Source organism: Microcaecilia unicolor, chromosome 11 (genome assembly GCF_901765095.1).
Source record: "Microcaecilia unicolor chromosome 11, aMicUni1.1, whole genome shotgun sequence".
NCBI lineage: Eukaryota > Metazoa > Chordata > Amphibia > Gymnophiona > Siphonopidae > Microcaecilia > Microcaecilia unicolor.
Window position 1 is genome coordinate 96,198,740 of NC_044041.1, and position 23,134 is coordinate 96,221,873.

At 47.6% G+C, this 23,134-nt stretch overlaps 1 protein-coding gene across 1 annotated transcript in view; it reads left to right on the plus strand.

The window, feature by feature from the left end:
* Window positions 1-23,134, plus strand: part of CALR3 (calreticulin 3) — a 171,573-nt gene that overhangs the window by 15,103 nt on the left and 133,336 nt on the right. Inside the window, exon 2 of the mRNA XM_030219931.1 lies at window positions 16,496-16,597. Within this exon, the coding sequence (XP_030075791.1) occupies window positions 16,496-16,597 (102 nt within the window). The remainder of the gene's footprint in view (window positions 1-16,495; window positions 16,598-23,134) is intronic.

Here is a 23,134-nt window from a genome sequence, read left to right on the forward strand (position 1 = left end):
GGGGCGTGCTTGAAGTGTGGCAATGGAATGGCTTCCTTGGGGCACATGTTTTGGTCTTGCCCCGCAGTGAGCCATTTCTGGAAGGGAGTCCTAAAGTCGGTGCAATCTATGTGGGACTGTTCAGTGGTGTGGGACCCGCTGCTCCTTTTTCATAGCCTTGCGTTCACCTCGGATCCTCCTACGGGACTAGGGATTTATGGGGATGGCCATATTTTTTGGAATTAATACAATCTTGAGGGCTTGGCTCTCCCCAATGGGCCCTTCTCTACAAGTGTGGAGAATTCAAATGATAAAACAAATGAGGGTGGATAGATGTGGAGTTAAGCGATGGGATAGTGTTCCTGGTACCCGGTTCCGAGCCAGATGGGAGCCACTCTGGAATACCCTACCACATAAAGGTAGAAGTTATATACTAAATTGCTGATTTATGTGATAGTTTTAGGGGGGGGGAGGGCAGAGGGTCTAGGGGGAAGGAAGGATTTGAAGAGGTTGGTGTTGGCACTAAGGCTATGTGGGTTGATCTATGTATTATCACATTCATTGTTTTATAAGAGCCTGCTCTGTTAGTCTAATTTGACAGATTTATAAGATTCTGATGAGGCACGGGGGAGGGGGGGAGAGTGTTAACAAGTTTGATGGCATAGCAGCTATATGGTACATCCCACAATGCTGTGTGTTAAGCCATGTAAAATGTGCGGAAGGCTAGGCCTCAGTAGCTTGATTAAATTCAAAGAATGGTGGGGAGGGGGGGGGAATAATTAAAGATTTGATGGCTGTCTCAATATTGGATTATGCTTGGAGATGGTTTGTCATTTGAGATATGATTGTTAGTATTTCATACTGTTGGAAGTGTTTGTATTTGAAGTGTCATCAATAAAAACGTTAAAACATAAAAAGCCTGGAACATTTTCAGTTCGCTCTCTTCTCTCTGGTCCTGCTGTCTTGCCTCTCTGCTGCTTCATGATCTGCACCTCCATGGACCTTGCTGGACTTCACACCCATCCAAGATAAGATTCTCTCCAGGCTCCAACAACAACTCTGCGACAAAAAGACTTCTTTTCCAGCAAGGACCTCCTTCATCACTCCAAGCAGCAGCCTCCATCATCAAAGTGAGTTATTAATCCAGCCTAATTTATAATTCAGACTTTCTAATCTTGTGAAGCACATTTCCTTTGTGAAAGATTCCTAAAAACTGCCTCTCTTTATTATTACATTACCTGTATTGTAAATAAACATTTTAAAGTTAAATATATGGTCTTTATGTTCTGAGCACATGTCCTTAATGCAGGTTAATGTAATTCAACAAATATATTAGTTCGTTCCCATTTTCTTACATATTATTATTATTTTTTTTTTTACATTTATTATTTTTTTTACATTATAATATGACCTAAAGTCAGTTACCAGATCAAAAAAAGAAATAACATTATTAATCAAATGGTCAATATTCCTGGAAAAAACATATGAGTCTTCAGGTCCTTCTTGAACTGTGTGATATGCATTCCACAACTTTGGACCAATGATATAGAAAATAGAAGAAATGTAGTCTTCCATGTTGTCAGGCTTTCAAAGCAGCAACTAGGTTTGTGAGCCCTTGGGCCGCTGCCAAGGAGCGGCAGTGGCAGGCAAAACCACCCCAACCAGCCCTGGGCTAACACACACACAAAGCAGGGACTGCAGACAGGGATAAGCAAAGCAGGAACACACTGGGCAAGAACACTTGGACTGGAACACAGGACTGGAGCAAGGCTTCACCTGCACTTGACCATCCTTCCTCAGGAGTTGAGCCCCTGGGTTCAGGTGGCCAGCAGGACTTACTGAACTGGGCCGGAACTGGATACCAGCAGGAAACACACAACAGAGTGAAGACTACAAGCTGCCAGGCAGCCACAAATAAAGAACACAGACACAAGACAAGGAAATGCAGACCAGAAACAAGACTAGGAACTAAACAATAAAACCAAAGCTAACTACACACAAACAAGAACCAGGCAAGAACTCAGAATAAAACTGGACTAGGCAGACGTGCACAGAGCACACCCACATACCAGGGACCTTAGACGTTGCAAAGGCAAACACAGAAGTTTCTAGGTGATTAATAAAGCCCATCAGCACCTAAGGCTCAGCTGCAGCAATCTCAAGACAACTATGGGTGCTGTTCAGGCACAAACAAGAAAGACAAGTCTGGCAGCCTGGAAGATCCGGACCGGACTGGGCTGAAGCCTGGAACGGGTAGGGACAGCAAGACAATCTATGGCAGCCACCGGTTCTGGTCACCAGAGGGTGAGGGGAGCACAAACCAAGAAGCAGGCAGAAAGCATACTGAAGCATAGAGAGGCTCAACACACACAGGTGCAGTATAGTGGAGTAATTAGAGCCATGCTGGAAGCAGCCAGCAGACAGAGACAGAGCTAACTCAGGCAACACACACAGGTGCAGTATAGTGGAGTGATTAGAGCCATGCTGGAAGCAGCCAGCACACAGAGACAGAACTAACTCAGAAAGGACAGACAGAAGCCAGCTCAGAAGCTGACCCCCAGAAATAAGGTAAGTCTGAGAGGGGTCACGACCACAGATATGACAGTACCTCCCCCTCAAGGCTCCCGTGTCCCCACGGGAGCTCCAGGTCTCCAAAGGAAATTCAGGTCTCCATGGATAACAATGGTGAAATCTAAGGAGGAGCTTCGACACATGACCATGGTCAGCTGGGCAGGAACAGGAATCAGGACTGGGACTCGGACTAACATCAGGACTAGAACTCGGACTGGAATCAGGACTGGACTCAGGAACCGGGACTGGGACCCGGAGTGGATTCAGCATCTCAGCTGGAACTGGAACTCAGAGTAGACTCAGCATCATCTTGGCTGGAACTCAAACTCGGAGTGGACTCAGCATCATCTTGGCTGGATCTGTGAACAAGAGCTGAACTGGGACTGGGACCCGGACTGGAATCAGGAACTGAACTGAGACTGGCCCTCAGAAGGCTTCCCCAGAACTGCAAATAAGCCCTGTACTCGGGACTTCCACAGCGCCTTCTTTCGGCGTCAGCTTCCGGAGTATCCCGCAGGGCTGGATCCGAGAGAGGTTTGTAGCGGTAGTATGCCAACATGATAGAAGAATCAATCACCAAAATTGGGTTTGCAGAAAACCCAAACCCCCAAGCACGCTTTCTCTCAGCTGCAGCTTCAGGAGTATTCCTCAAGGCTGGATCAAGAAAAAGTTTATCACGGTAATTTCGGAGCGTCATCAACTCATCAAGAGCAGAAACTGGGTCGAGACTGAAATCCAAACAGGAACTAGCGGCTGGACCTGGGCTTAGACCCGGATTGCCAACAGAAAAAACAGTCTTGGGCTGGAAGCCCAGCTGGAAGGATGATCTTACCGAGCTCATGGCCTTTGCATTCTGTCACGTTTTCCAAAAGCAGGAACAAGGTTTGTGAGCCCTTGGGCTACTGCCGAGGAGCAGCAGTGGCAGACAGAACTCTGACAGGGCCAGATAGACTTCACCTGCACTTGACCACCGTTCCTCATGAGTTGAGCCCCTGGGTGCAAGGTGGCTGGCAGGACTTGCCGGACAGCAGGATACACTCAGGGACTAGAGCACACAGGGAGGCTAGGCAGAATACTAGACTAGGACTCTCAGACAGACAAGGGACAGAACTGAAAGCTGCAAGCAGCCACTGAAACAGGGAACAAACACTGGTAGACAAGAGACAGAACTGAAAGCTGCCAGGCAGCCACTGAACAAGAAACACAGACAACCTAGAACTAGACAAAGACATACAAACAAGAAACAAGACTGGGAAACAAGCAATAAAGTACAAGAAGCTACACAAAGACTAAACTAGAATCAGGCAAGAATACAGACTATAAACTGGACTAGGCAGAAGTGCAGCAAGCACCAACAAACCAGGGCCTTAGGCAATGCAAAGGCAGTTTCTAGGTGATTAATAAAGCCCATCAGCACCTGAGGCTCAGCTGCAGCAATCTCAAGGCAACTACGGGTGCTGTTCAGGCACAAACAAGAAAAACAAGTCTGGCAGCCTGGAAGATCCGGACCGGACTGTGCTGAAGCCTGGAACGGGTAGGGGCAGCAAGACAGTCTATGGCAGCCACCGGTTCTGGTCACCAGAGGGCGAGGGGAGCACAAACCAAGAAGCAGGCAGAATGCATACTGAAGCATAGAGAGGCTCAACATACACAGTTGCAGTATAGTGGAGTAATTAGAGCCATGCTGGAAGCAGCCAGCACACAGAGACAGAGGCAGAGCTAACTCAGGCAACACACACAGCTGCAGTACAGTGGAGTAATTAGAGCCATGCTGGAAGCAGCCAGCACACAGAGACAGAACTAACTCAGAAAGGACAGACAGAAGCCAGCTCAGAAGCTGACCCCCAGAAATAAGGTAAGTCTGAGAGGGGTCACGACCACAGACGTGACACATGTACACCTGATGGAAGGAGGGAACATGAAGCAAATGTTTTTGAGAAGACCTTAGAGAGCATGTGGGCTGGTAAAGTCTCAGAGTGGAACAAAGCAGTGGGGAAACACAATTATTTAAAACCTTATAAAACTCAATGTGGTGTTTCATAGGCAACCAGTGCAGGGATTTTAAAATAGGAGAAATATGACTGTAATCCAATGTACCAGTAATTACCCTTGCTATGGAATTCTGGGTGACTTGTAATGCCTTAAGTGAAATTGCAGTGCCAACCAAAGGCCATTACAGTAGTCCATTGAAGGACAGACCGCTGTTTGCACTATCTTATGAAAGGTTTGATCTGTGACATAAGGCTTTATGCGTCTGACTATTCTAAGCTTGTGAAAGACTTTCTTAATCATATTCTGAGCTTGTTTCTTCATTGAAAGCATAGAATCAATTTGAATTCCAAAATCCCTAATTTCTTGTGATATAGGAATTTCAACTGTATTAATTTTAAATACTTCAAGGGTGTCTTCTTCAGAATTAGACTTTTGGAAATATTTAGCTTTAACTGATTTCCCTCCATCTGTTGAGCAATACTTGTAAGATACAAGTGCAGTTTTACAAAACCATCGTCAAACAAATTCTCAACTGGTAATAGTAATTGAATGTCATCAGTGTATATCTTGTACTGCAGCCCGAGATATCTTAACAGTAAAGAAAGTGGCCTCAGATTTCTCAGAATTACTAAATACACAAGACCTCCTATCAGACAGAAAGGAATGAAACCAAGGTAGCATGACACCCGTCTGTCCGATTGCTTGTAAACAATTTAGTAAAATCTCTTGATTGACTGTGTCAAAGGCCACAGAAATATCTAAAGTGATCAATAGGAACTTTTCCCCTTTATCAAAACTGGCCTTGATAACATCAAGAAGAGAAATTTGCAGTTTCGGTATCATGGTCTTTTTGAAATCCAGATTGATGTTGATCTAAAATCTCATGCTTTTGAAGATAATCATCTAGTTTCTCTAACACAACTCGCTCAATTACCTTTGTAAAGAAGGGCAAGGAGGAGATTGGGTGGTAGTTGTCAATAATAGTATGATCCAATTTAGGATTCTTTATCAAGGGTCGGACAGCTGCTATCTTCAAATTAGAGGGCAAAACTACCTTATTTAAAGAAGCATTTACCACTTGAGTATAGAATGCCAAAAAGGGAATTCTCAAAGCTTTTAGTATTGATGGATGAATGCCGTCCAATTTGTAAAACTTATTAATAGTGGCTAAGATCTTTTCTAACTGAGGTCCCAAGACAACTGAGAAATTAGACCAATGGACCGACTCATTTACAGGTCTGGTTTCTGTGTCCCTCTGTCTTTTTAACTCACTCGCCAGGATCTTCTGCCCATTTGATATTTCTTCTTTCTCCATGCTCACCATCCATCTTCCATCTCTGTGTACCTGTCTTTCCCCATGTTCTGCATCTCTCTTCTCTGTGTCCCCTATACTTCCTTGTCCAGCATCTTCTCTGTGTCTGTCTCCCCACATTTATCACCACCACACTATGTCCCTATCCCCTCCACCTATGTCCAGCACCACTCCTCTGTGTTCCTTTGCCCCCACACAAGTCCAGCATCTCCCTTCTGCGTTCCTATTCTCCCATGTCTAGCGTATTCCCTCTGTATCCATATACCCCCTCCCATGTCTGGCATTGTCCCTCTGTCCCTTTCTCTTCCTTACCCCTTGTAGGCTTAGTACGTCTCTCTCTTCCCTCCAGCAGCCCCCCTCCCACGGGTTCCAGTGCCTCTCTCCCTGCCCCCAGTCCCCCCATAGGCCCAGCACCTCTCTCTCCCTTCCCTCCATCCTTCCCCCCATGGGTCCAGCGTCTCTCTGTCGCTCTCTCTCCCTTCCTAGGGTTATCATATGGCTACAGAAAAAGGAGGACACATTGATCCAGTCTGGGTTTTGCTTCCATTGAAAGCAATGAAATTAAAACCCATACTGGCTCAATCTGTCCTCCTTTTCTGGAGCTATATAGTAACCCTATCCCTTCCCTCCAGCCAGTCCTCCCTCCCCTTGATGGTCCAACGTCTTTCTCTCTTCTCTCCAGCTCCCTCTTCAGGTCCAGCAGCCTCCTCCCTCTCCATGGGTCTAGCAGCCCCCCCACCTGCATTTCCAGTGCCACCTCTCTGCAGGTCCAGGAGCCCCCCTCCCACACTGCCAGCTCTCCCCCTCCCCCCGTGGGTCCAGCAGTTTTGTCTTCCTCCACCCTTCCCACCACAGTAGCTCTCTTATGCAGCAGCCAGCTGAGCCGATAGCGATTTTCATAGGCCTGCTCCAGGGCCTCCTCTCTGCTGGAACCCGCCTTCTGATGCAACTTCCTGTTTTCACTAAATAGGAAGTTACATCAGAAAGAAGGTCCTGGAGCAAACCTGTGGATTGGTGTCAGCTCAGCTGGCTGCTGCATAAGGTAGAGCTACTGCAGGAGGAAGGCAAGCACGGAGACGTCGGATCTGCGGGAGCGGTAACTGCAACTTTTTTTTTTACCATAGGAGCAAAGCTTTTTACTGTTGGGGCGGTAAAACATTTTGCTCCTGACCCCAATAAATGGACGAAAATTTTTTTTCTTTTACCACAGATCACTGTGGTTTACTGCAGCTCCCCCATCCGCATGTCATTTTCTACCTTGGAGATTGAAGTGTTTTCTGACCGTTATAATTGTTACGTCTGGGGAAGTGAGCCCTTGTGCCCCAGCTGAGCACGGTGAAGATGGAGCAGCACCGCGCTCGGTCAGGCAGCCAGACAACCCCTAGCTTCACCTGGGAAGCGACCGCCGTTCCCCGGGAGTTAAGCCCCCAGATGCAGGCGGCCACCAGGACTTCTGGAACCAGCGGGGTGTACGTCCACCAACCAGACAGGCGGGGGAACTGACACAGTCCAAGGACCAGGAGGACGGCAAAACAACGGAGTAGTCAGGAGACAGTCCAAGGTCTGGGCAGGCAGCAACACAGCAGAGTAGTCAGGAAACAATCCAAGGTCTGGGCAGGCAGCAATCCAAGGGTCAAAACACAGGATAACCGGTAACAGAACACAGACGGGAACTACAACCTCTACAGCAATAGAAGCCGAAGCAAGGATTGACTGGAGGCAGGGCTTTAAATAGTGTAGGAATCAGTCTAAAACATGTGCAGCTGATTCAAGATGGCAGCCTCCATCAGAAGAGATGCTCTATGCCCAAATATGTACTTCCTTCCTGGAGCTGCCTGGCATCAAGATGGCCGCCCCCACAACTGACCAAAAGAAAAAAGCAACACTGGGCCTTCAAGATTAGGACAACAGGAGTACTTTATTAGCCAAAGACCCGACACGGGCCGTGTTTCGGCGCCAACAAGGCGCCTGCCTCAGGGGTCAAATTGTAGGTGTAACAATCGTACCGAGTTCAAGTTGTAAATGCCTACAAAATGAATAGACACGGATTGAAAAGATATATATTTAAAAGAACCAAGCAGATACTCATGGCCCCCTCAGAGAGGGAACGGTGTTTAAATATCTGAACCAACCAAGATGGCCGCCACCACAACTGAACCAACCAAGATGGCCGCCGCCAGGAGTAGCCAGGTAGGAGTGTAACAATAATGCAGAATGAGGGATCTCTTCTGGATCTCACCATCCAGTCCCTGGCCCTCACCATCTGGTTGTTGAGAACTTAGAATTTGCTTCCTTGCATCTTCCAGAGGATGTCTCTAGGGTCTTGCTGTCGTCCAGGAAAGATTCCACAAAGAGGTGTTATTCTTTCAAATGGAGGAGGTTTTCTGTCTGGTATGAGGGCAAGGCCCTAAATTCTTTTTCTTGCCCTACAACAGACCCTGCTTGAATACCTTCTACACCTCTCCGAGTCTAGTCTTAAGACTAACTCTGTAAGGGTTCATCTCAGTGGAGATAGTGCTTACCATTACCGTGCAGAAGGTAAGCCTTTCTCTGGATAGTGTTTAGTTGTTTGCTTCATGAGAGGCATGCTTTTGACAAAGCCCCCCTGTCAAACCTCCGCCTGTGTCATAGGACCTCAACATTGTCTTCACCCAACTGATGAAAACTCCTTATGAGTTACTTGATTCTTGTCTGCTGAAGAACTTGACCTGGAAGGTCTTGTTTTTGGTAGCTGTTTCAGCTCACAGGGTCAGTAAGCTTCAGGTGTTAGTAAATGATCCACCTTAAACAAAATTTCATCATAATAGAGTAGTTCTCCACACGCACCCTAAGTTCTTGCCTAAGGTTGTGTTGGAGTTCCATCTGAATCAGTCTATCATCCTTCCAACATTCTTTCCCAATCCTCACGCTCATCCTGGCGAAAGTGCCTTGGAGTGCAAGTGAGCATTGGCCTTTTACCTGGAGCGGACTAGGCCCTATGTCCACTCAGTCTTTTATTTCTTTTGATCCCAACAGGATAGGGGTCGCCATCGGGAAATGCACAGTCTCCAGTTGGCTGGCAGATTGCATTTCACTTATGGCCAAGCCAGGTCTTGTCAAGACGCATAATGTACGAGCCATGGTGGTGTTGGTAGCCCACTTGAGATCAGCTTCTATAGAAGAAATTTGCAAGGCTACAATGTAGTCTTCAGTCCACACATTCACATCTCACTACTGCTTTGAGCAGGATACCCAGCTCAATCGTTACTTTGGACAGACAGTTCTGCAGAATTTGTTTGGGGTCTAGAATCCAACTCCACTCTCTTAGGCCTATTTTGTTCTGTTCCAGGCTGCACACTCACATAGTTTGTATATAGTTTCAGCATAATTTGGGTTAGAACTTGCTGTTGCAAGTTCCTATTGTCCTACTGTTGTTTTCGGTGAACCTGGCAATTAGGAATTCCCACATGTGAGAACTATCTGGCTTGCTTGTCCTCAGAGAAAATGAAGATACTTACCTGTAGCAGGTATTCTGAGGACAGCAGGCCATTAATTCTCACATACCCTCCCACCTCCCTTTGGAGTTTCTTGTAGACTGGAAGGCACTTGCGTATTTTGCAGTGGGAGCGCTGTCTCAAGCTCTTAAAGAGATAGTATGCTGTAAAAGCATTCCACACCAGGCGATGTGGATGACATCACCCACATGTGAGAATTAATGACCTGCTGTCCTGGGAGAATACCTGCTACTGGTAAGTATCTTTGTTTTATTTGTGTATACTCAATAACATCTTGTTATGGAAACTAAGTGTACACACTGACTAAAAAAGGCATTTTGGAGAGGAAGTGACATCATCGCTAAGGGATGGCAGCCTGATTTCAGAGCTCTGCTGAGAACCGAGTAAATAAGTGCTGTAACCCCGAAAAACACGGCAATTTCACGAGTGCAGAGGCTCCTGTAGTTAGGGTTACCATTCGTCCGGATTTCCCCAGACATGTCCTCTTTTTGAGGGCGCCGTGGGGAGTCCGGGCGGATTTCCTCATTTGTTGGCTTTGTCCGGGTTTCTCCTCCTCCTGACTCGACTCCTCCCATTGTCTGACTCGACTCCTCCCGTCGTCCGACGCCAATGTGCAGCGTCCGTGCGTGTGCGCTAGCCAGCCCAGCCTGCCCGCCCCAGTCAGCTGATTACAATGATCCGCCCTCCGTCCATCCTCCTGCACGAGCACACAGGCAGGCGCGCAGTGCAGCGCTTCAGTTCTAGTGCCTGCCGCCTGCACAGCCGCTGCCATACCGACGACGACGAGGTCAATTTTTTTTATCCTGATTCCGACTCGTCTCTCCTCCAAGGGCGGCCTCCCTGTCTGAGTCCGGGGTCGGAGCCACTTTCTTTCGGATGGTACTGGTCTGGAGCTGGTAGGTAACTTGGTAGGCTGCCATGTGGCCCATGCATGCTGCCTTGTGCAACACACAGATGTACACAGATGGAAGTATAAATAACGGAATAACTTTTCATAGGTAGAGTAGGAATTTGTTATAAATCATAAACGGTGTGTTATTTGGAGGGGCTGGTTATAAGGACACCTTAGCATGTGTTATATTCATGCACTGCAGAGATTTTCTTTCTCCTGGTAAAGGACCACTAAACAGACATCAAGGTATAAAAATCAGGTGCTCAACATTCAGAGTTTCTTTCTAATTATTTATTTACATATTTATGGCAGTTATATCCCACATTAAACAAGAATTAGGGTTGGGGTTTTTTTGTTGTGCCTAGATCTAATGCAAACTCATAGTAAAGCATCACAAATACATGCATTTGTGGTTATATACTTATTAAAAGTCTCCTGTCCTAATAACAGCATCAAAGCGGGGTTCAAAATGAAAATTTCCTTACATCGACAGTTTTAAAAACACTCAATACATTTTTATATGGACAGCAAAGGCTGTACTGGAGATTTGTAAACTAGTCTAGGTGGGGGAAGGAAGGGGGGGAGAAGTAGAAGAAAACTGGGGCCCGCCTGGCCTGGGGGAAGGGAAGGGAACCTAGAAGCGTGTAAGGGGGGGCGGGGGGGAGAGAGCTGGCAAAAGGTAGCTGGCAAAAAGGTGGATGGTGAATGTATGCTAATACGATTGAAGCGGCAGCTTCCCGAGACTTCCATTGAAGTCTTGTATAGGGGGCGTGGCAAGGGGTGGGACAGGGGCGGAGAAGAGGTGTGCCAGGGGGCGGGGCATGTGTCCTCTTTTTTCTTAGGGCAAATATGGTAACCCTACCTGTAGTGTATACAAGCATGGCAGCGAGAAAAAGACTCTCCAAGTTTAAATACCTGCCGGATGGATCCGGATCCTCGAAGTGTGCTGGGCCACGAGCTAGCCTGAGAGGCTCCAAGATGGCTGCTGGAGATTCTGAGTCAGACCCTGATATCGAGGAACCAACAGAGGATGAGGCTGACTGTGGTAAGACAGCATTTATTCGCTGGTTTAAAGACTTAAAAGCTGAAATGGTGGCCACAAGAACCAGTATCCAAAATGCAGTTGCAGTGCTGCATGAGGAGCTGAAGGCGATTGGGAACCGTGTGGCAGAGACAGAGGAGAGGGTGGAAAATATGGCAGAGGAGGTGCGGGACCTGCAGAAAGATCTTAAAGCAGAACAGCAGCTGAGAAGAGACTTAGAATTGCAGTTGGAGGATTTAGAAAACAGATCCCGAAGATGCAATTTGCTATTTAAAGGGATCCCAGAGGAGGCAGAGTTTAAGGATGTGGTGAAAGTAATTCAGGACCTGTGTAATTTTATTATGGACCCGGGAAATACAGGAGGAGAAGAGCAAAACTCCAAACGCATTAAAATTGATTGGGCCCATAGGAGTCTAGGTCCCCAAAGGGGAGGACAGCCTAGAGACATTGTGGTTTGTTTTCATGAGTTTGGAGTAAAAGAAGCAATCTGGAGAAAAGCCCGGGGACTGGGTAAGATTGCCTGGAAGAATTGTAAACCCCAGATATTTCAAGATCTGGCCAGAAAGACACTGCAGAGGAGAAGAGAATATAAGGAGATCACCAGATACCTGCAAAAAGAGGGACTGAGATATAAATGGCTTTATCCCCTGGGCATGCAAGTCACAGTGGGTAATAAGACCCGGAGATTCCTGTCTACTGAAGGAGCTTGGAAGTCGTTGAAAGAGATGGGGTGCACAGATTTGCCAAACACAGCGGAACAGACAGACAAGCAGTGGACACCAAGTCCTAAGAACAGTAAAGAGGGATGGAACAAAGTGCGTGGAGCGAAGGGGCAAGGGTCTCCGAGTTTGGATAGCTGCAGATCTGAAGCCAGCGGAGTGGACTGATCGTGGTGGCTGGAACAACATTGGATCTCACAGGATAATAGTATTATCTATTGACTGAATGTTGATAACTATAGGAGGGAAGTGACAGGATGTTTGGTTACTATAGGAGGTATATAAGCAGGGGCAGCGAATGAGGAGGGATATCAGAGGGGCAGCTCTCTGGCGATGGCTCAATTCCTCAGGGACTGATCTAGCAGAGAGGGAACAGAGCCAGATGCAGTAAACAATTGGGTGACTGCTTTCTGTTGGTGGACCCTAAGGGGGGGGGGCAAACGGGGGGAGTTGCCATCTTTATTAAAGCACATCTTAGATTTGTTCAGGAAGATATTTTCAAAGGGAAAGAGGGAAGATGTTTAGCGGTGAAAGGGAAGATAGGAGAGCAACACATTACTCTGGTTAATATATATGCCCCTAATAGTGGACAGGGTGCCTTTTTTGAGTCCATCAGGCCAGAACTCAGTGCATTTGGGAAAGGTCAGATAATACTGGGGGGGGGGGGGGATTTCAACTTCACAGTCTCAAATTTAGACCACTCTCTGGGACGAGCTGAGGGAACTAAGCAATATAGGGGGGGGGGGGGGGGGAACGAGCTGAGGGAACTAAGCAATATAGGGGGAAGTTTCTTAAGCTAATGGCAGAATTAGACCTGGTGGACGTTTGGAGATTACAACATCCCAGACAGAGGACTTACACATTTTATTCCCATGCACAAAACACATACACTAGGATAGATGCAATATGGTACAGCCATATTGGGAAAATTGGGAAAGGAGCGTGGAGGTCGAGTGTGGAGGTTGAATGATACTTTGATTGCGGAGGAAAAAGATTGTCAGGATGTGCGCAATATAATACAAGATTATCTTCAAATCAATGACAATGGGGAGGTGTCGGAAGGGATTCTATGGGATGCCCTCAAGGCAGTAGTTAGGGGGCATCTTATACAAAGGGGTGCGCAAAAAAGAGGGACCGGGAAGCACATGAGCTGCATACACAAAAGACACTGGCACAATTAGAGGTTAAACACCATGCTACTGGGGACCCGCAGACATTTAAAAAATTAGTAGATTGTAGAGCAGAATTGCAAAAAATACAATTGAGAAAGATGGAATATACCAGAAAATTGATGAAACAAAAGTTTTTTGAATTTAGCAATAAAGCGGGTACTATGCTAGCGAGAAGCTTGAGACAAAGACAGGTGAAAAATACGATTACAAAAATTAAAGGTGCTCGGGATGAAATATTGCACCAAGATAAGGACATAAGCAGACAATTTGTTCATTTTTACACGAAGCTATAGTCTAAAGGGGAGGTGGTGTCCCAAGGAAAAATGCAAGAGTATTTACAAGAGCTAGAAATACCACAAATTACAGGACTGCAAAAGGCTGAGCTTGAGGCTGAAATTACAACGCAAGAGGTTCTCAAGGTCATTAAAGGGTTAAAACTGGGAAAGGCCCCTGGCCTCAATGGATATACAGGGCAATATTACAAGGTATTTGGGAAGGAACTGGCACCATTATTAGTTAGGGTGGGCAATGCAAATTTTGGGGGCCATGGAGTTCCTCCTAGTATGAGAGAAGCGGGGATATCGGTCCTTTTAAAACCAGGGAGAGATCCAGCAGTGTGTGGATCATATAGACCGATATCTCTGCTGAATATTGATGTAAAAATTTTAGCCAAAGTTATGGCAGATCATTTGGGGAGAGTGCTGCCTCACATAATTCACGAGGATCAATCAGGGCTCATAGCACACAGACATGTGGCAGACAATATTCGCCGCACTTTGAATATTACATGGGGGGCACAGAGGAGGGGAGATTCACTGACACTGCTGGCGGTGGATGCAGAGAAAGCGTTTGTCAGGGTGGAGTGGGAATACCTGTGGGAAGTGATGAGGGCTATGGGAATGGGGGGCGCATTTCTAGAATGAGTAAAAGGTATGTATACATTCCCAGTGGCGCGTATAAAAGTGAATGAAGGGTACTCAGAGAATTTCCCAATAGCAAGAGGAACGAGACAAGGTTGCCCATTATCTCCCCTGTTATTTGGTATTTCCATTGAACCCCTGGCTTTGAGAATACGGACTCTCAGAGACGTTAGAGGAGTTAAATTGGGGGGTCATGAGCACAAAATTGCCCTATTTGCAGATGACATTCTCTTTTATGTATCCCAACCATTACTGACACTGCCTATTATAATAAGGGAATTGGAACTAAACGGTAAAGTGGCGGGGTTTTTAGTGAATTACGATAAATCTGAGATAATGGGAATTACTAGCACAGAGGCAGAGTTGGAGTAGCTGAAACAGGCATTCCCTTTTAAAATGACGGACCATAGTTTTAGATATTTGTGAATTATAATACCAAAAGATCTAGATAACCTCTTCTTGTTAAATTATACGCTTTTGCTCAGGGATGTGAGACGGGACTTGATTAAATGGAAGAATAATTGGTTGTCATGGTGGGGGAGAATAGCGGTAGTAAAAATGAACATTTTACCCAGACTGCTTTTTCTATTTCAGACACTGCCAATATTAGTACCCAGAAGGGAAATTTTAAAACTACAGTCAGATATAGGGACCTTTGTGTGGGCGGGTAGGCCGGCTAGGCTGTCGAAAAAAATCTTGTGGTGGAAGAGGGGGGGAGAGGGATGCCAAACGTGTAGTGGTACTACTGGGCAGCCCAATTAAAACAGATAGGGGAGTGGAGTAAAGTAGACTTATCTCCAATTACTAGGCTAGAGCAAATTTTTGTTAGGGAAGGAAAGCTAGTCCCGGAGCAGACATATAAGGGCCTTACGCTGAATTCTTTTGTATCTCATCTCTTCACAGTGTGGGGGAGGCTGAAAAGGAAGGTAAGAGGGACAGGGAATAGATCTACATATGCATGGCTCACACAGGAACCCGGGTTCCCGTGGGGAAGGAAAACAAGGTATTCCAAAATTGGTTTCAAAAAGGGCTCATATGGTTTCATGAGTGCCTAGATGAGGGTCGAATAGAGACATTTGAAGAACTACAGGAAATGTATGGGTTAGTAGAGTCCGATTTATATGCGTACATGCAGGTCAAACACTTTATTAGTACAGAGAAATGGGCCAGGGAGGAATTCAAAGACCGAGAGGGATTTGAAAAAGTATGGAGGGGATATGGATAAGTAGGGGAAAGGAATTTCACGGATATATGGACACCTCAGGGTGCAGAGTTTTATGAAAATGACCTATATGGAGGTATGGGAAAAGGACTTGAATCAGGATGTTTCGGAGGCAGAATGGAGGAAGGTATGCTTGGAAGTCAAGAAAGCCTTGGTATGTATGCTTATTAAAGAAAATGCGTATAAAGTGCTGAGCAGATGGTATAGTACACCTGATAGAATTAAAAGAATGTTCCCTGAGGCTTCTGATAGCTGTTAGAGATGTGGAGAGGAGACTGGAACTTTTTTTCATATTTGGTGGGGGTGCAGTTTGATTCAACCTTATTGGAAAGATATAATGGATAGGTTGTCTAAAGTTCTAGAAGGTACTTTTCCATGTGATCCTAAATGGTGCCTCCTCGGGTGGTGGAACCAGAGGGGAAAGAGATGGCAACAGAGATTCAAGAGAATGGGGTTAGCCGCCGCAAAAACCACTATTGCAATGCATTGGAAAAAGTCCGCTGGGCCAACTGTAGGTAATTGGGCTGAGAAATTTAAAACCATTATAGAGTTGGAAAAATTGATAAGTGTAAGGGGAGATATAATCCAGAGGCACCTGAATGGATTCATCTAACAGATATTGAGAGGGTTTAGGGGGGTTTGGGCTGTTGGGGGAATCAGTTGTTGAGGGGTTAGTGGGGGGGGGGGAGGGGGAAGGGTGGGGGGAATAGGGGGGATAAAAGGGTTATAAGCATAATGTTAAAATAAAAATTAAATTGTTGCATTGTCATGTGCTGGAGCCAATGGCTCGTTATGTTTGAGATGTTATTTCAATAAAAATTCAAAGTTAAAAAAAAAGGCATTTTGTGAGAATGTTCCAGGGCGTATATTGGACCTACATGCATACCTTACCAATTATCATGCCTAAATTTGCAGTGTCCATTTTATTTTGCCTAAAGTATACCTGTACAATTACAGATATAACCGAATGTTCAAACTCAATACATGTAGATGTCTTGTGTTTGAAAATCACTTTGTTCTGTGGTGCCTTTCAAGTACATGTGTGTTTTTGCAGTTGGGCACATTACTGAAAATGGACTCCATTTTGTCAAGGATATATATTAAGGATTTAACATTTAGAGTGTTTTTATTTCATTTATAAGATTTTCTTAAATAACTTTACAATTATTTTAACTTATAGCATCATGGAAAAAGAGATGGGTGCAGTCTAAGTATAAAACTGACTATGGAAAGTTTAAATTAACATCAGGAACATTTTATGGAGATGTACAAAAAGACAAAGGTTTGTGCACTTTATTGTTTTAAAATTAATTATGGTGTATTCCTAACTAATCTTGATACAAGATGTATAAACTAGTTTTATGGTTCTGCTAATCCAAAAATTGCACTTATGGCCTATTATGGTACAAGGGTTAAATGAAAAAGATTGCCTCCACCTCCATAATTCATCAACAGATGGCAGCACTGACATGCTACACATGTTCACTTGTAGAGCAGGCAAGGCTAGGCAAAACAAGGCAGAAACTGTGAGGAGATGGAGCCCATTTGCAGAACCAAAGAGACTTTATTACAACCAGTGTCTGCAGCACAAACAAAGCGACACAACACAGCTGTGTGTTGGCAAAGAACAATGCCTATGTCAGGCTAAACAAGACAGAACTAGGCAGACAAGGCTAGAACTGAATCCAGACGAGGCAAGGTAAAGCAAGGCAAACAGGGCTAGAACTGGACCCAGACAAGGAAAACAAGGCTAGAACTGGGGCCAGACAAAGCAGGGCAAGAACTGGATCCGGAAGAGTCCGAACAGGACAAGACAAGCCTGGAGCAAGCGACAACTGATAGAGCTGGGACTAGGAATCAAGTCAAGACAAATCAAGACTCGGAGCTTGGAGACAAGGCAAAACTGGAATTTGGCAGGAACTTGGCGACAAGGCAAGACTGGATCTTGGCAGGAATTCGAAGACAAGGCAAGACTGGAGCTTGGCAGGAACTTGGAGATAAGGCAGGACTGGAGCTTGGCAGAACTCAGAGATGAGGCAGGGCTGGAGCTTGGCAGGACCTCGGAGACAAGCAGGCAAGGTAAGAACACAAGAGAAAGCATATCAAGGCAGGAAATTGTGAAGGCCCTGATGGAAGGCAGGTACCACCCTAAATACACCCAAGGCCAGAAAAGAACTCTCCAGAAGTCCAGCGTGCTGCCTGGATAATGGTATGTCTTCAGCGCATGCACGTGCATGCCCTACAGTCCTGGCACTTGGGAGCAGCACAGAGTCTGAGGAATGCTGCCATACACCGGAGGCAGCCATACTGGCGGATCACTAGACCCGACAACCATCCATGAGCCCAAAACACCATCTGACCCACCAAAAAGAAAGGTGCGTTAGGTGGGAGGCACAGCTCAGGGCTGTGACAGTATCCTTCCTCAAAGGCCTTCTCCCTTCGATCCAGAGCAGGATGACTCAAGAAACTGACAAACATTCTGAGGAACACAGGAGCAGGACTAACAGACTTCCAGGAAGAGTCCTTGAAACCACAGGCCCCTCTGGAATCCAGTTCTTCAGGCAAAGTACATGAGAATGAAACTTTAAAAAATTTCTAGATAGATTCCCAGCCAAAGCCCAAATCTTGAATGCAGAAAGTGAATAAGTCTTACTCTAGGGAAGCCTCCCTCTCAGTAGGAGATCCATGGCATCCTTGCTCTCCTAGCACAGAGGACCCATCTGAGCTCATGGACTTCGCAGTCTATCACATTTCAGGGAAGGTGAGCCCTTGGGCCGTAGTCGTAGACCAACTATGGCAGGTGAGTCACTCAAGCTAGGCAGAGCACTCGGCAAAGTACTAGACAAGGTAGGCTCAGCACAGGCAGAGCAGGCAAGGCTATGCAGAAAAAGGCAGACAAGGCTAGACAGGACTAGACAAGGCAGATAGAACTAGGTAGATGGCTAGAACTGGATCCAGATGAGACAAGGTAAAGCAAGGCAAACAGGACTAGAACTGGACCCAGACAAGGAAAACAAGGCTAGAACTGGTGTTATGATTCTGCCAGTGTGGACTTCATTCCTGATTGGCTGTCAGGGTTTGAGCTGACGTCAGTGGGTAGTACTTAAGCCTACATGTTCCTGCTTCCCCTGCTTTGGTGTTACGTTTCTTTGTGGCTAAAGCCTTTGCAGTTCTCTATCAGAACGTTGTTCTGTGCTCTGGTTTTGAATCTGTGTACCCTGTTCAGGGCTTTTTGTTACCTTCCCTTTGGGATATCTCGTGGCAGCATGTGTGTGTGTCTGTGTGTGTATTGAGCTTGCTGTTTAGTTTCCTTTGTCTGGGTTTGTTTCTGTCAGCGTATGTGTGAGTCATTAGTTCACTTGCCTCCAGCTGGGGCTCTCCCTCACTGCTTGCAGTTCTCTGTGGGAGGCCAGCTATTTTGTTTACTCAGTGGGGGCATTGCCCCGTTCTGCCGACTCGGCAGGCTGCTGGTGTGCGAGCCTTCCCTCAGGTTGTTTGTTTATTCAGTTATCTTCTGTAATCCGTTGGGTTGGTCGTGAGCCCTTGGGCCCTGGCCGAGGCCAGCAGGGCGCCGACCCAGGCCAAGGGGAGACCGACCCACCACCGCACACCCCAGCTACACAATACCCCCTAAGCTACCCCTCCCCCCAGTCCCTCAGGAAGAAGGGAAATAGGCATACAGGCGGGCCTCGCGGCCGAACCGGAACCCACGCAGACAGAGCCACTCGTGCGAGCCTCACGGCTGAACTGGAACCCAATCACACACAGGGAGGGGTGAAAGAACCCAGAGGGCCCCAAGATGCCAGACACGCGCTGAACACCAGCAATAGGGCAGAGGGGGAAACAAAGAACCAGAGCGGGCCACGCCCACGCAGGGGACTAGCGCAGGACAGGGGAACTAACACAGCAACCCCCTCCCCACCAGGGTAGGAGCCCCAGGCAGAAGCCAGAGGAACCAAACACAAAGGAAGGCAGAAAGCCTTTGCCTCAAACCCACTGTAGACAGAGGCACACAGAACATAAAGGGTTAAGCTTGTAGAGCCAGCAGAGAGAGAGTGCCATAAATCAACAAACAATCAGAGAGAATGCCTCCCCCTCCCGAGAGGGAGTGGGGCCCATCCAAACAAACACACTGGCAGAGGCAGGAATACAATACACACAGTACACAAAGGGTTAAACTCACTGAGCCAGCAGGCCAGGACACTGGGAAGAGAAATCCTTAAAACAAACAAACAAAGGAGAACGCTCTCACTCAGCCCAGAGCCCCGGAGGCTGAGCAAAGCCCAGCCCCCACTAAACAAACGAGCAGCTGACCCTGATTACAGAGCTACGCACACACACACACACACAGCAGCAGCTAACCCAGAGGGAAGGAAAAGAATACTCTAAATCAACACAGATCCCTGTCAGAACCTGGAGCACGTTCTGAGAGAAACCTATCAGGCTTTCCTGTTACCACCAGATAAGTAACGCAAAAGCAGAGAAACTCTTCAGCTGCAGGCTAAAGTACTATCCCCTGACGTCAGCACAACCCCTGGCAGCCAATCAGAAGAGACGTCCCCCCTTCCCCTCAGCCAAACCGGCAGAATCATAACATCACCCCCCCTTCAAGGGCCCCCCCTACCCCGTCCACGAGGTTTAGGTTTGTGAGGGAAAAGGCGATGGAACCGTCTGACTAGGATTGGCGCGTGGACATGAGTAGCGTCCTCCCAGGAATTGTCTGCCGGTCCATATCCCATCCACGCAATGAGATACTGGAGATGTCCCCGGAAGCGCCTTGCATCCAAGACATCCCGGACTTCGTATTCCCCCTGGGAGGCTGAGATGGCTGGACTAGCAGGCAACGCGGGCAAAGCCCCTTTTCTCAGAATCACAGGCTTCAGCAAGGACACATGAAAGGTGTTATGTACCCGTAATGTAGGTGGTAACTTTAGCTGATAACAGACCCGATTCACTTGCCTCACAATGGGATACGGGCCCACAAATCGAGGTGCAAAGCGGGAGGAGGGAATCTTCAGACGAAGATTACGCGTGGACAACCACACCAAGTCGCCAGGCTGGAAGTGCGGTTCCACTCTGCGAGACCGATCCGCTTGGCGTTTCATACGAGTGGAGGTCACTCGCAGTGCTTTCTGAACTGATGACCAAATTGCTTGGAGCGAGGTCACCGCATCAACCGCTGCCGGGACATCCAAGTTGGTTTTCAAGGGGGCTGGTATCCGCGGGTGTCGTCCATATACGATGTAAAAGGGCGACGCGCCCGTGGCCGAGCTCACTCGGTTGTTATGAGCGAATTCTGCCCAAGGCAGCAGCTGACTCCAGTTGTTGTGGTGCTCATTGACAAACATCCGTAGGAACTGCTTCAAGCATTGGTTCACTCGTTCTGTTTGGCCATTGGATTGTGGGTGATATCCCGACGAAAAGTTCAGCTTTACTTCAAGGGCCCGATTCAGGGCTCTCCAGAACTTTGAGACAAACTGTACTCCTCGATCAGAGGTAATAGATTCTGGCAGACCATGGAGACGAAAAATAGAGCTGATGAAATACTGTGCCAGCTTCACCGCCGAAGGAAGGGTAGGCATGGGTATGAAGTGGGCCATTTTAGAAAACCGGTCCACCACTACTAAGACAACTGTGTGCCCTTCAGAGTTAGGCAGATCCGTAACAAAGTCCATGGCAATGTGGGTCCACGGTCTCTCAGGTACCGGTAAAGGCATCAGCAACCCCTGGGGTCTCCGACGGTCAGCCTTATGCTGGGCGCACTCAGGACACGCAGCCACAAACTCCTGCACATCCCGATCAAGTGAAGGCCACCAATACTGCTGGGAGATGAACCGCTTGGTTCCCAGGATCCCGGGATGTCCTGCCATTCGAGAGGCATGCCCCCATTGGAGTGTCTTTTCTCTCAGCCGGGGTGGCACAAAGGTCATACCTGCAGGTACTGCTAGCGTCATCGCGGGCACAATGACATCAGGTTTAATTACATACTGCAGGGGTTCTTCCTCCAGGTCAGCCTCCATGGACCTGGAGAGGGCATCTGCCTTGATGTTCTTCTCCGCTGGACGATAGGTCAGAATGAAATCAAAGCGGGAGAAGAATAGTGCCCACCGGGCCTGGCGAGGATTCAGCCTTCTCGCTTCTCGTAAATAAGTCAGGTTTTTATGGTCCGTGAACACCGTGAAGGGCTCCTGCGCCCCTTCCAGCAGATGACGCCATTCTTCCAGGGCCAATTTAATGGCTAATAGCTCCTGATCCCCGATGGCATAATTCTTCTCGGCAGGGGTATACTTTTTAGAGAAGAATGCACATGGGAGAAGTTTCCCACTGGGGTGGGCCTGGGACAGCACTGCTCCTACGCCAACCGATGATGCATCCACTTCCACGAAAAATTTATTTGTCGGGTTGGGATGGCGCAACACTGGAGCTCCAACAAATGCCTGTTTCAGATTCTCAAAGGCCTGACACGCCTCGGGCGACCAGTTGCGAGCGTCAGCGTTCTTCTTAGTCAAGGCAGTAAGAGGGGCAGTCAGGGACGAGTAATTCCAAATAAACTGCCTATAGTAGTTGGCAAAACCTAAGAAGCGCTGTAGAGCCTTACGCCCCGTAGGTTGCTGCCAGTGCAGGATGGCTGTCAGCTTACTGGGGTCCATACGCAGCCCGTGGTTAGAAATGATGTACCCCAGGAAGAGCAGTTCGGAGCGATGGAATTCACATTTTTCCAATTTCACATAGAGGTGGTTCTCCCTCAACCGCTGCAATACGGTCTTCAGGTGCTCCTGGTGCTCTTCCTCAGCCCTTGAAAAAATCAAAATATCGTCCAAGTAGACCATCACAAACTTATACAGGAGATCCCTGAAGATGTCATTCATGAAGGCTTGGAAGACGGCTGGAGCATTAGCAAGTCCAAAGGGCATTACCAGATATTCGTAATGCCCGTCGCGGGTGTTAAACGCCGTCTTCCACTCATCCCCCTCCTTGATCCGCACAAGGTTGTAGGCCCCCCTGAGATCGAGCTTGGAGAAGATCTGGGCCCCCTGGAGGCGGTCAAACATCTCAGAAATCAAGGGAAGGGGGTATTTGTCCTTCCGCGTGATGGCATTGAGTCCCCTGTAGTCAATACAGGGGCGCAACCCCCCATCCTTCTTCTCCACGAAGAAGAATCCAGCCCCCGCGGGTGATTTAGAGGGCCGGATGAAGCCTCGAGCTAGGTTCTCTCGAATATACTGGGACATGGCTTCCGTCTCTGGCCGGGATAGGGGGTATACGCGGCCACGGGGAGGTTCAGTGCCAGGTAGTAGCTCTATGGCACAGTCATAGGAGCGATGAGGAGGCAGAGTCTCTGCTTGCTGTTTGGAAAAAACATCTCCAAAGGATCTGTAGGGCCCCGGTAACATAACATTGGCTCGATCCAAAGGAAGCGTCACTGGGGCTGGCGAGACCTTATCCAAACAGACCTTCTGGCAGCCCGGGCCCCACGCCGTCAATTCACCCCGGGCCCAATCAATGCAAGGGTTATGCAGGCGAAGCCAGGGTAATCCCAGGATTATGGCCTCAGTGGCCGACGGAAGGACGTAGAAGGAGATAACTTCTTTGTGTAAGACTCCTACCCGTATGGTCATAGGCACGGTTCTGGAGCGGAGAACTCCCCGAACCAGTCCCCACGCCGCTGAGACGGTGATGGGCTGAGGTAACTCCATCGTAGGAATTTGATGAACCCGCACCAGGTCCGCGCTGATAAAGTTGCCTCCCGCCCCCGAGTCAACTAGCGCCTCAAAACAAGGGGTATCCTTAATCGCCAGTAGAACTGGCACCAAAACCT